The sequence below is a fragment of the Argentina silus genome (genome assembly GCF_951799395.1).
Source record: "Argentina silus genome assembly, contig: scaffold_107, whole genome shotgun sequence".
Classification (NCBI taxonomy): domain Eukaryota; kingdom Metazoa; phylum Chordata; class Actinopteri; order Argentiniformes; family Argentinidae; genus Argentina; species Argentina silus.
This window is the reverse complement of record NW_028153234.1, coordinates 132547-146617: the sequence shown is the minus strand read 5'-3', so window position 1 is coordinate 146617 and position 14071 is coordinate 132547. Positions and strand designations below refer to the sequence as shown.

The 14071-nt window shown below is 42.4% G+C and overlaps 2 protein-coding genes across 2 annotated transcripts; both read right to left on the bottom strand.

The window, feature by feature from the left end:
* Nucleotides 1-617: 617 nt before the first annotated feature.
* LOC310824349 (E3 ubiquitin-protein ligase TRIM21-like) lies at nucleotides 618-7137 on the bottom strand. Its single transcript, XM_083697606.1, has 7 exons — nucleotides 6663-7137; nucleotides 5120-5784; nucleotides 4795-4884; nucleotides 4337-4567; nucleotides 3756-3888; nucleotides 3508-3534; nucleotides 618-1487 (listed from the first exon to the last, which is right to left on the bottom strand). Exons 2-7 carry the CDS (start codon nucleotides 5780-5782, stop codon nucleotides 952-954), a joined length of 1680 nt encoding a protein of 559 aa, XP_083553732.1. The 5' UTR covers nucleotides 5783-5784; nucleotides 6663-7137; the 3' UTR covers nucleotides 618-951.
* A 3688-nt stretch (nucleotides 7138-10825) lies between these two features.
* LOC310824356 (zinc-binding protein A33-like) lies at nucleotides 10826-13146 on the bottom strand (the record flags this gene model as incomplete). The annotated part of the gene is made up of 4 exons (XM_083697612.1): nucleotides 10826-11513; nucleotides 12122-12211; nucleotides 12629-12682; nucleotides 13116-13146. 4 exons carry the CDS (start codon nucleotides 13144-13146, stop codon nucleotides 10978-10980), a joined length of 711 nt encoding a protein of 236 aa, XP_083553738.1. The 3' UTR covers nucleotides 10826-10977.
* Nucleotides 13147-14071: the final 925 nt, after the last annotated feature.

Here is a 14071-nt window from a genome sequence, read left to right as displayed (position 1 = left end):
CCCTCTTCTTCTTCTTCTTCTTCTTGCCCTCCCTTGATTTAACCCTGTCATGGTCTTTCTCAACCAGCTGTGTGAAAACAAGTCTACCTGATGTATCAACCTATTCTAACTATAGTGAAACACAGTAGAGTACAGGAGAGTACAGGAGAGTACAGTAGAGTACAGGAGAGTACAGTAGAGTACAGTAGAATACAGGAGAGTACAGTAGAGTACAGGAGAGTACAGTTCTCCCCCAGAGTGTTATCCTCTCTTTGTCTTCTACTTTAAATACATATGGAAATGGTTTACAGCTCAGATATGTTGGATTCTAATGTTTTTTAATGTCTAATTTTTATAATTTATATATGATGATGACAAAATGTGTTTTGAATACGTACTGGAGATTGTATGTATGTACTATAGATGACTTTGCTGTGTGTGTGTGTGTGTGTGTGTGTGTTTGTGTGTGTGTGTGCGCATGCAATGTAATGCTTTGAGTACAGATAAAGCTACCTACCTCCTAGAGTGTCGTGTGTGTGTGTCTGTGTTTTATCTACCAGTGTGATTACATGAGTATCTGTTTTCTATGAGCATCATCAACTGTGTGTCAACAAAGAGATTCAACGAACCACTTCAGCAATAACATCTTTATTCAACTAAATTTACCTTAAAATGTTATCCTGTATTTAATGATAATAAACATATAAGCAATCAAGTACGTTACATTCAATGAGAGGGGATCAGCTATCAGACATTTGCATTGAAGCATCTCATCTCATCTCATTTCATCTTTTTAGTTTTGTGTGAAAATACATGACCATCACAATATGTTCTATACTGTTTCTGTGAATCACTTAAACAGGGTTTCTCTATATCATATCAAGAAATAAAAAGTAAAAGTAAAAAAGCAAAAGAATGAAAAATGAAAATCTGAAAAACATGAAATCCCACAAAGATTCTAACTCAGTCTGTTTAATTGACAGGAGTGATGACCAGTGGGGCTGAGTTCTTACCACCAACATTAAGTTCAGGGCAGAAGAATGGATAGAGTTTCTCAGTGAAGGTGATGCCAGTAAAGGAGTAGATATGAGACCTGTTGTCCACATCATAAAAGGAGACCTGACCCCTCTCATAATCTACAAACACCCCCACCTTCTGGGGCTTCTGACTGAGAGAGAGGAGGACATGAGGGTCAGCTAGAACCTTGTACTCCCCATCCCTCAGCCACACAGTCCAGTATCCATTGTCAGGGCTAAGTTTAATACTCCCCTTCCTGTTGATGGACTCTCTAGCCACTCCTAGGTTCCAGCCAGTCTTGTCCTTCACCTGCACCTCATAGTAGAATCTCCCTGAGGAGAAGCCCTCCTTCCCCAAGACATTGACAACTTTATTAAACCTCTTTGGGTTGTCAGGGAGATTCTGTCGTTTGTCTCCCTCTCTCACTTGTTTCCCATCTTTAGACAGGATGAGCCAAGGATGTGCTGTATCAGGGTCGAGAGTGACGTCCACTGTGGAGGACATATACATAGTTTATACTGGGCCTTTACAATGCTGTTGTATCAATGATGTGTAGTGTGACGACCCCAGGTCTAGGTAGATTTGATTGCACTGACTAGACACTACATAACTGACTACACACCCCATAGCCCCAGAGGGCAGTGTTGCTCAGACACACTGTCAGGTGGACTTCCTGCCTGAAGGATACAAAAGAGAGGGGCGTGGCCCGTGCTCTCTCTCTACCATTGCTCGTCCAACGCTCTCTTTGATGGTTTCTCTAATTTGTCTTGGAGACCAACAAGGAGAGCAACATGGACATAGATGGACTAGAAATGTGCGACACAAGTCCCTTCAATAGTTTTATATATGTAGTTTACCACCTTTAATTGTATATCAACTCTGAACACTGGAACTGGCTGACCAGAGGAGGACCAACGCTCCAAGACTGATTCATTTTCCCTGTTCCACATCTAATTGATCTAATTGGCCTATTCTCCATATATTGACATCATTATTATAAGACTTTTACTGAATGGCATAATGGGTCTGAGCCCTGTCTCGTGTCACTACCCAGTGATGCCCAGTAGGGGGTTGGGGTGGGGGAGACCTTGATGACGAAATGTAGTTCTTGAATGTTATTGGCGTATGTAGAAAGGAATCAGAATCAGAAATACGTTGAATAGAAGGCGTTAACCTGTGTGAAAACTATAAAGACAGGTGACTGAGGAGATAACGGGGTCAGCTTTGCAAACCTGAACAGATCAAATCAACAGCTCTGGTTAACAGTATTTTATTTAAAAGTACTATAACTTAAATTCAACGACAGCAGTCGGATGGACCCTGTAGCCTATATTGATGATTTGTATTTGCAGCATTATGGAATTAGCCAAACCAAGGGGAATACATGTCCGCTGTCGTAAAATGTCCATTCCAGACGTCTATATGGACAAAAGACACGCGTGGAAGACATTGAAAAGAGACGTGGCCAAATTAGTTAGTAATGGGTGTCATTTTTACCAACACGTTGCCTCTCAATACTGTCCTAATCATCACCAAATATATCCGACTCTGTCACCAGAGAGGATGGAGAGAGTGCATGGAGGATGGTTAGAGCCACCTACAGTCCTGTGTGACTGGAGCGAGACGTGTTTTTGTAATTGTTTAATGGTGAAACTACAAGTTTCCGAGCCAGCCAGGGAGGGTAATCTTTTTCTTGATCGTGTCCGATTAACAAACAAAGGCATGACAATTTATCCAACACACTCTCCCCCTTCAAACGATTCCTTAAAAAAGCGATATACAAAATAAATGAATCATTATTACTGTTTCTCTGCGCTGTGAGAGAATGCGTGATCTGCAATTCATGGGATGCTATAATAAACTTGATTTTGCCAATCATCATGTATCTGATAAGGCAAACCACTCTCTTTTCAAACATCCTTCACAGCTCTTCTCACCACCTTGTGGTGGCTTTCGGCAGCACTTTACCGCGCGTGTACGGTATGGTGGTGGCTTTGAAGTGCAGTGGCGTGCAGCAGTGGTGTGCAGGGATTAAACCCCTGCCAACTGTATGTCCACAAATAGGTAGGTAGGTAGCCTAGAGGTTAGAGAGGCCGGCCAGCAATTGGCAGGTCGCTGGTTCAATCCCCCTCCAGGAGGGAGCTGGATGTGAGCTGGTAACTAGAAGGTTACTGGAATCATATCTAAGGTGCCTACCACTGTGCCCTTGAGCAAGGCACTAACTGCTTCAGGGGTGCTGAATATGGCTGACCCTGTGCCCAGAGCTCTGTTCTCCCTTGGGTGTGCACGTGTGTTGAGAGAATGAGAATTGATTGCACTGCCAAATAATCATCTTCTTCTTCTATACCATCAAATAAAACCCTAACTTTTCATTGTAATTGTTTGATTTAAAATCCAAGCTTTTGGAGTGTAGAGCAAAAAGAAGAACAAATTTGTCACTGTCCTATTACTTACGCTGGGCACTGTATATACAGCAGAGTATAATGATGAACATGTTTAAACAGCACATACCTGCATACTGCTGCAACGTCCTCAGCTCTGTGGACACAGAAGAGACCATTGTCGTCAGGTCACCACATCTATGGACACATATCTTTTTAAAAGTAGGTATCTTTTTCCAAACTAGGTATTTACAGTACGTAGTTCATACCGTGTTCTTTCTTGAAAAGCTTTGGTTCTTTCTTGGGCAAACAAATGAATATCAGATATAAGGTACTGTCCACATTGATGTAAGAAGGTCTGTCCTTATCAGTCCTTACCAACGTCAGACATCCTCTTGGTTTCACTCTGAAGTTTCTCCACCAGCTGAGACAGGAACACTCTCACGGTCCTTACAGAGAGATGACCGTGAACGCTGATCTCAGACCAGTCCTTGGATGGGAGACTCTCACTCTGCAACAGGAGGGAAGAGAGAGAATCAATGTGAACTCTGATCTCAGACCAGTCCTTGGATGGGAGACTCTCACTCTGCAACAGGAGGGAAGAGAGAGAATCAATGTGAACTCTGATCTCAGACCAGTCCTTGGATGGGAGACTCTCACTCTGCAACAGGAGGGAAGAGAGAGAATCAATGTGAACTCTGATCTCAGACCAGTCCTTGGACGGGAGACAGCAGGAGAGAAGAGACATTTGGCATTGAGAGTGATGTTCAAATTACATTTTAAATATGATCTATCAGTCAATAAATAAATAAAATAAATCGATACATACTGTATAGTGTACAGTAAATGTCATACACAATTACAATGCTATGTGCTTTACAGGACTAATAAATAAAAACAAAGGATTCTAATAAAAGAGCAGCACTCCTCATGTAGCGACCAGAGATTGGGACACTGACCTGGAGGAGGTGGAGGTGGTCCTCAGTGTGTGAGAGCTGCTCCAGCTCAGTGCTTCTCCTCTGTAGCTCAGTGACTTCCTCCTCCAGCTCTTTAACGAGCCCCTCGGCCCGCCTCTCTGCGGCTTTCTGCTGCTCCTCAATCTCAATGAGCTCAGCCTGGCTTCTCTCAATCAAGAGCTTCAGATCACGGATGAACTGCAAACTGACCTCTTTCTCTCTGTCTGATTCTCTCTGAGGAAAAATGAATGTGCAAATCAACATGACCACATCATACAACAATGTTTATCGAAATCGAATAGACACATTTGTATAAACCATGAGAACCACAGCTTCCAGTAATCAAGACCTCTCTGACTCCCTCCATTAACACATGTAGACCTCTTAGCAGCAGTAGTACTGTTAGGTGGAGCAACTTCTAGATTAGAATAGGTCATAGGTGAGGGGTCAGGAGGACTCACTTTGCTGAGCTCTGCTGTGTGTTTGACCTCCTTCACCTTCTCCAGACGGTCCTGGATCACCTGCTGCATCTCAACCTTCATCTTCCGAAGCTGAGACAGAAAAACTAATAAACAAGACAATAACAACCCCATACCCACCATCTTCTCTCTCTCTCTCTCTCTCTCTCTCTCTCTCTCACACACACACACACACACACACACACACACACACACACACACGCACACACACACACACAATATTCTCTCCCCACTCTCTCACTCCCTCACTCTCTCACACACACACAATCCTCCCTCCCCACTCTCTCATACACACCACCATACCCACCATCTTCTCTCCCCACCCCCCCAGCAGTTTGTCCTGTCTTCTACATGCTGCCTCTGGGTGTGTCAGTGAGCATGTGCCACTCTGGTCAGGCTCCAGGTGGGTCTGTCGGTACACGAAGAACACCAGACCAGCCAGACAGAACCCAAGGTACACCAACCTCCTCCCTGAACAAATGCTACCAGGCCTAGCTGGGGCTGGGGCTGGGGCTTGGGAAGGGACTGGGGAAGGGGCTGGGGCTGGGGCTGGGGAAGGGACTGGGGCTGGAGCTGGCGAAGGGGCTGGGGAAGGAGAAGGAGCTGAGGCTGGAGCAGGGTCTGGAGTTGGAGCTGGAGCAGAGGCAGGAGCAGGGGCTGAAGCTGAGGCAGGGGCTGTAGCTGGGTCTGGTTCTGGGTCTGGAGCTGGGTCTGGGGCAAAGGCTGGGTCTCTTGCTTGAAAGTTATCAACAGCCTCTCTGATTACCGTGTTTACACAGAGCTTAGGTCTTGTAGGATATTTCTCCTGACAGAGTGGACACTGGCACAGGTCTCCTTTATCCCAGTGTGTGTTGATGCAGGCCATGCAGAAGTTGTGTCCACATGGGATGGAGACCGGGTCAGTGAACACGTCCAGACAGATGGAGCACTGGAACAGCTCTTCAGACTGGAGACTGCTGGGGGCAGACATATCTAGGAAGCAGGACACAACTGATCTGTTTACAACATCCAAGGATATAAACGACCCATAGTGTGGTAACAAACAGATAAGAGAGGTGTTATATACGCCACACTTTTATCTAAAGCGACTTACACTGCAGTGAGAGCATACATTTTCCAGTATATATGGTCCCAGTGGGAATCAAACCCACAATCTAAGCTTTGTTAGCTCCATGCTCTACCAACTGAGCCACAAAGGACCATTGAAGAACCAGTGTTTCTTTGTAAAAGGAACATTTACTGGAATTCATTGATAGGACATATTGGTTTTGTGTACTAAACAAAGCAAGAGTGGTCAGTTTGAAAGTTTTGCACAACATGCATCTTACCAATGTTAAGATTGCTGATGTTGACAAGAATTGCAATATTTTTTGCAATATTGAGCCACTTTGAGTCACTTAGTGTGTTTATGAATGTAATTCCATTTCTAATATCTGGGACGACCTTGCTGTACATTTCTCTGAGAACTCTGAATGTAACTTTACCTTGGATATAAAAGACATTCCAGGAAACTGGAATTCATGTAAATATTACGATTTCATGGGTACATTTTACATACAGAAATGTAAGTTTGGGATGCAGATCCACAGATTTAAAGCCTTCACTTAGGAATTGGTATCTCTGTTGGACTCACTCAAACTGCATAGCAACAAAAAAAGTGTGTACTGTGAATTATTTTTATGAGATACTTAAAATCGGTCACATCTTTGCTTTTGTTAATTTTATTTTTGGATATGGTGGTTACTGTCTTGTAATATAGCCTGATTTGTAAATCGTGTTCTTTAATAAAAAAACTAAAAAGCAAGAAAGGTCATTAGCTCTGCTTTTATTCTGAAAGATGGTAGGCCTACCTTTACTTGGACGAGCCCGTGTGATCCCGACAGCTCACAACGCAAACAACAGCCCTAAACAACCACTAGCAGTACAGCACTATTCATGAGCATCACGAATCTCCGAACTGAACTGAATCATTAAGTTCTGTTCATCTCAATGACCTGCATCTTTGACTCACTGAATTGTTCAGTGCTTCAAATTGTTCGCTTAGAAACAAATGTTTTAAATGCTCCAATAGGTAAGCAGGTTGCGTTTTGAGTCGCGTCTGTTCTTCTGGAACGCCGACATAAAGTGTCGTGCTGTCTCTTATTACTCAAGACGCAACGCAGTTTGGTTTTCCGTCGCTCCGCTCATTAACGCGCAGGGAGGAACACAAACGACTGTAGTTTACTCTTTCGATTGATTTCGCAGGAGACAGGACAGGACAATATACTCCGTTGAGCAGTGTTGAGCGACTTTCTGAAGAAAACTGCGCGTCTATCGGCAAATTCACTTTACTTTCATTTCAGCAAAGTGACGTTGAATGGTTTTAAAGGAGAAGTAACGCCACTGGTTAGTGAGCTCTTTATTCGCCCAATGGCCAAAACACAGACAACCTTTACACAGGAAGAGTAACATTCCAATAAACAAATATGACCTTTGTAATCTATCAAATGTGTCATATCTGATTATTTTGTAGGCTACATTCTATTCGGTGTGAGGTGATTAGCAACGTTTCAATGAGTGTCATGTTATTGAAGAAAATGCTGCAATTTATATGTTTATAATATAATATTTTCTTTTGAAAGTGTGGCGTAGGTGTAACATCAGTGGAACAAACGTTCTTCGCAAAATCTGGCCTCCAAATAAATCAGACGAAGATGTCCCTCCTTCTTGGGACCATATATGCTGAAAAATGTTTGCACTCACTGCAGTTTGTGTGTTCAAGTCTGTTGCTTCACATTGAGAGTGTGTCTTGGGTGTGTCATCAACCTCAACATTCAAATGCATCATATCAACTCAGCACAATCCAGTGAGTAAACAGACATTTTTAGATTAGATTAGATTCAACTTTATTGTCATTGTGCAGAGTACAAGTACAGAGACAACGAAATGCTCCTTCTTGGGACCATATATGCTGAAAAATGTTTGCACTCACTGCAATATCGTATACCATATTCCATTTTGATTAAGACCTGCACCTGTAACTGAAGTACCCAGGCACAGAGGGGAGCCTGTAACTACACCAACACATGGGCCATGTTGAGGAAGGAGACGTGTGTTCAAGTCTGTTGCTTCACATTGAGAGTGTCTCTTGGGTGTGTCATCAACCTCAACATTCAAATGCATCACGTCAACTCAGCACAATCCAGTGAGTGACAGACATCAGTCCTTGGTCAGTGTTGTTACGTTCCCACTGCTGCATGTTCGTGTGTCCTTGTTGTGTTTTGTGTTTCCTTCTGTTTCTACCTTACCCTGTCATTCTACATTCAGGTGACCGTCAACAATTGGCCATTCGTCCCCTTCACTCATCTGTTCCTGTCCAATCAGAGGGCTGTCCGTTTCCTTTAAAAGCTCCGCCTGTCTTCCCCTCCAGAGTCGACCCGTTTCATTGTAGTCTTGTGGCTGCCGTCGACTCGCTATTGCCTTGTTTGTTCGAAGCCCATACATATTATAGTTTACATCGTGTTTTCTTTCATTAGGTTGTAGTCATTGTTTACGTAGTTTTTTCTCAGTTTGTCTCTGTTATTTGTACGCCATAGGGGTAAGGTGAATAGGTAAGAGACCCATGGGTTTACATTTCCACCACGTCGGCTTATCTCTGTTACAATTCACCAGGCGCCCCATGTATGTATTAGTCTAGTGTAGCATAGCATTTTAGCATAAACTTGATAGTATAGCTTACTATTGCACTGGGTTAGGACATCACTTTTGTTCATGATTTCTTTGCGTTGGCACCACTCTTAGTTCCCTTTTCCCCTTGCCGTGTGTCTCGTGTTTGTGTTTGCCCTGAGTAAATATATACCTGAATATTAGTGTGGCTTGTTGTATAATTCCTACAATATGTTCGGTGTACTACCTTTTTGTTGCGACTCCTCTACAGCCCCTAGACGTGGACGAGTTTTCACCTCGAGTCGTAACAGTGTTGCTAATGAAGCAATAAGGAATGAGAGGCCGTGCTTTATCCTGAATAAAGTCACAGCGGAGGCCGCAAACCCATCAGCTGTGACTTTATTCAGGATGAAGCACAGACTCAAGTGACTTATCGCATTTATACAATGGTCACAAACTCGCATATGACTGCAATGTATGGAAAACAGGTAAACATGTCATAGCTGTTACTTTATCAGGGAATAAAGCTTTGAACGTCTCTCCGCCAATCATAATGCTTGTTGTGATCAAACCGTTGTATAGAGGCAATTCAAACATGTCTCCATGACCAACTGTAGACTAACTAAGAATGTTTGTTCCTTGTCAACACAGTACTGAGCATCCTGATCATCTGACCTCTGTCATGCCTGCATTCATGTGTAGCACCAGAGCCCAAAGCACAGGTCAAGGAGGGGGGGGGGGCATTCACTGTCATACATCATCAATGTATTACATGTTTAAACAGCACATTCCTGCATACTGCTGCATCCTCCTCAGCTCTGTGGACACAGAAGAGACCACTGTAGTCAGGTCACCACATCTATTGACATAAGCTTACACCTGTCTAATCAGTTCATACTACTGTATGATGTTCACATGTACATTATCTACAGAATAGTTCATACTACTGGATGTATGTTTATATGTACATTATCTACAGAATAGTTGATACTACTGGATGTATGTTTATATGTACATTATCTACAGAATAGTTCATACTATGTCATTGGAAGTTATGTCGAGGTTCTTAGCAAGCCTCTCAGAAGTACTTATTAAACTCTGCATAGACAGTTGAACAGTTGTTGATACTGTAGTTACAGTCATAACTTGAGGTATCTTTAAATAAAATGTTATCTCTGGCAGCTATGCTATTGTTACCTCTCAACCAGCAGCTTCTTCCCAATGCAGTTTCTTGAAGGCCACGTAGGCAGAACTTCACCCTCCCTGTCCCATATCTAAATTCCCTATTCTCCATCTACTGCCTTCATAATAGAACTAAAACTGACTGGCAGAATGGATCTCAGGCCTGTCTCTTGTCACTACCCTGTGATGCCCAGTAGGGGGCAGAATATACACAGAATGTACATGAATGATCAAACTCACCAGAGTTCCTTATCCTGAGTATCTGAGAGGTTTTTCACAGCTCATTATTCTGGTGCTCTAACTTCTTCAGTGTGACTGTTGAAACAGTACCTGGTTTTAAAAGCCTACGACACAAACACAGGTACGCAGGTCACAATGATGCAACTCTCTACATCGCCCCCCCCACTATCTCTCCCCCCCCCCCCCCCCCCTCTTCTACTTCTTCTTCTTCTTGCCCTCCCTTGATTTAACCCTGTCATGGTCTTTCTCAACCAGCTGTGTGAAAACAAGTCTCCCTGATGTATCAACCTATTCCAACTATAGTGAAACACAGTAGAATCAGGAGAGTACAGTAGAGTACAGAAGAGTACAGTAGAGTACAGGAGAGTACAGTTCTCCCCCAGAGTGTTATCCTCTCTTTGTCTTCTACTTTAAATACATATGGAAATGGTTTACAGCTCAGATATGTTGGATTCTAATGTTTTTTAATATCTAATTTTTATAATTTATGTATGATGATGACAAAATGTGTTTTGAATACGTATTGGAGGTGTATGTATGTACTATAGATGACTTTGCTGTGTGTGTGTGTGTGTGTGTGTGTGTGTGTGTGTGTGTGCGCATGCGCACATGCAATGTAATGCTTTGAGTACATATAAAGCTACCTACCTCCTACAGTGTCGTGTGTGTGTGTCTGTGTTTTATCTACCAGTGTGATTACATGAGTATCTGTTTTCTAAGAGCATCATCTACTGTGTGTCAACAAAGAGATTCAGCGAACCACTTTAGCAATAACATCTTTATTCAACCAAATTTACATTAAAATCTTATCCTGTATTCAATGATAATAAACATATTAGCAATCAAGTACGTTACATTCAATGAGAGGGGATCAGATATCAGACATTTACATTGAAGCATCTCATCTCATCTCATCTTTTTAGTTTTGTGTGAAAATACATGACCATCACAATATGTTCTATACTGTTTCTGTGAATCACTTAAACAGGGTTTCTCTACATCATATCAAGAAAGAAAAAGCAAAAGTAAAAAAGCAAAAGAATGAAAAATGAAAATCCGAAAAACATGAAATCCCACAAAGATTATAACTCAGTCTGTTTAATTGACAGGAGTGATGACCAGTGGGGCTGAGTTCTTACCACCAACATTAAGGTGAGGGCTGAAGTATGGATAGAGTTTCTCAGTGAAGGTGATGCCAGTAAAGGAGTAGATATGAGACCTGTTGTCCACATCATAGAAGGAGACCTGACCCCCCTCATAATCTACAAACACCCCCACCTTCTGGGGCTTCTGACTGAGAGAGAGGAGGACAGGAGGGCTTTCTAGAGCCTTGTACTCCCCATCCATCAGCCACACAGTCCAGTACCCATTGTAAGGGCAAAGTGTAATACTCCCCTTCCTGTTGATGGACTCTCTAACCACTCCTATTGACCACTCAGTCTTGTCCTTCACCTGCACCTCATAGTAGAATCTCCCTGAGGAGAAGCCTTCCTTCCCCAAGACACTGACAACAGGATCAAACCTCTTTGGGTTGTCAGGGAGATTCTGATATTTGTCTCCCTCTCTCACTTGTTTCCCATCTTCAGACAGGATGAGCGCAGGATTTGCTGTATCAGGGTCGAGAGTGACGTCCACTGTGGAGGACATATACATAGTTTATACTGGGCCTTTACAATGCTGTTGTATCAATGATGTCTCGTGTGACGACCCCAGGTCTAGGTAGATTTGATTGCACTGACTAGACACTACATAACTGACAACACACCCCATAGCCCCTGAGGGCAGTGTTGCTCAGACATACTGTCAGGTGGACTTCCTGCCTGAAGGATACAAAAGAGAGGGGCGTGGCCCGTGCTCTCTCTCTACCATTGCTCGTCCAACGCTCTCTTTGATGGTTTCTCTAATTTGTCTTGGAGACCAACAAGGAGAGCAACATGGACATGGATGGACTAGAAATGTGCGACACAAGTCCCCTCAATAGTTTTATATATGTAGTTTACCACCTTTAATTGTATATCAACTCTGAACACTGGAACTGGCTGACCAGAGGAGGACCAACGCTACAAGTCTGATTCACTTTCCCTGTTCCACATCTAATTGATCTAATTGGCCTATTCTCCATCTATTGACATCATTATTATAAGACTTTTACTGAATGGCATAATGGGTCTGAGCCCTGTCTCGTGTCACTACCCAGTGATGCCCAGTAGGGGGCAGGGTGGTACCACAGAATAAGGCTCACCTGATGCTTGTTGATGACGTGTGAGGTCAGCCTTATCTTTAATAAGTAGACACAGTTCCTTCTTCTGCTCTTCATGTGTTTTCTTTGTCTCTGTAACAGAAAACAGAGGTATAGGGCTTCTTATGATGAGTACACTTAGTCATGATAGGCTGAGATATTTTGTAGGACTCCAACCAGTCATTCCTAGCAGTACTGAGCAGTATCTGTTTCTGTCCTATGGAAACATCTCACCTGAAAGTTCTCTCTCCAGAGCAGTCTTTTTCTCATAGAGTTCACTGGATTTGTTTTGTTCTTCCACAAGTTTTGTTTTTACGTCTGTTTGGGAGAGAAAAAGAAGTCGATATCTAGCATAACAACTGATAACAGAAAACATGTATATTAGGCTTCTTATGATGAGTACACTTGTTTTTCTTGTTGTAAAATGACCACACTTGAGTGATTTGGTGAATTGTTGTTTTGAATATGTCTTGGAATGAACACATAAAGGACTTGGATGACCAAACTCACCAGAGAGTTCCTTTTCATCGCTCTTTTTCTGGTCCTCCAACTTCTTCAGTGTGTCTGTGGAAATAATAACTAGTTTATTACACAGACACAATCATGTAAGAAGATATGATACACAGTATTGATAGTATCCTGAGATACTGACCAGGGGTAGAGAAAAAGTTAGTCAACTATACTGTTCGGAAAGATCCCCACAAATGTATGTGTGATGAGTGGGGTTCAAACCCAGGTCTCCTACATGGAAGACAAGGCGTCTACAGTACCATTAGGCCAAGAGGACGTTCTCAGGGTCCCAAGGCGACACTTGAGTTAAAGCGTCTCAGACAGGGCTACCTCATCATGACAGTGCTGCATATACATGTTCAAAAATAATTTTCAATTATGAATATCAGGAAGTATTCTACTCTACTCTATTCTACTCTAATATACTCTACTTTACTTTACTCTACTCTACTCTACTCTACTCTACTCGAATCTACTCTCAACTCACCTGTCAGGTTCAGGTCACAGGTCTCCTTCATCGTAATCACATCTGGTCATCAAGGGAGAAGAGCATAAGTATTTTAATATTGTATCATCATCATAATCTTCATCATCATCATCTTCATCATCAGTACTTACAAACTCTACATGTGACGGCCATTCCGATCAGGACAACAGAGAATAAAACCAGCAGCAGTTTCAGTGATACACCTCTAGAGGTCACAACCTTTGACCTTGCCACAGGAGAGGGGTCATCAGGGTCATCAGGGTCATCAGGGTCATCAGGGTCAGGGTCAGATGAGGGTGGTGGGTCTGAGACACCAGCTGAGAGGAAATTGAGATGGAATGGTGACAGTTGACTGGGTTGACTGGATAACTGCATTATCAGGGACATAATTAATTGATACAGTATCAAATACAGTAAAGTATAAATATAAAGTATTTCATGAAAACAAAATGTAGGGGGAAGAAGTCATAAGTGTTTTTCTCATGAAAAAGTGAGAAGTTGTAATTATCTCACGATGCTCTTCATAACTCATTGCCTATTCATCAAAATCAAGAGATAGGCCGATACATTAATTGAAATTACATACTGTGGCTTTAATAAAAATGCTGATCTAAACATCTGCCAACATGTGTTACCTAAACAGATTGCTAAAGCATATTCAATTCTAGTCTTAATGAAAAAACTGTCTCCTAAAATACGTCACTGCCACTTTAAGACCAAGTCAGCGTCAGTCATTGAAGTTGAAAAACGACATTAACGGTTGATGTGGAAGCTTGTTGAGCTGTAAAATATGTAGTATTTATTTATTATTTTACTTTTAAAGCATGTCTTGCCTTGTATACAAAGCTAAAGCAAGCTAAAGTTTCCTGCGATAATACAATGGAAATCTGTTTCTGGTATTGGATTCTTTGTTCCTCTTTTTGACATGAATACAAGACTAAGTCATAGAGGGGAAC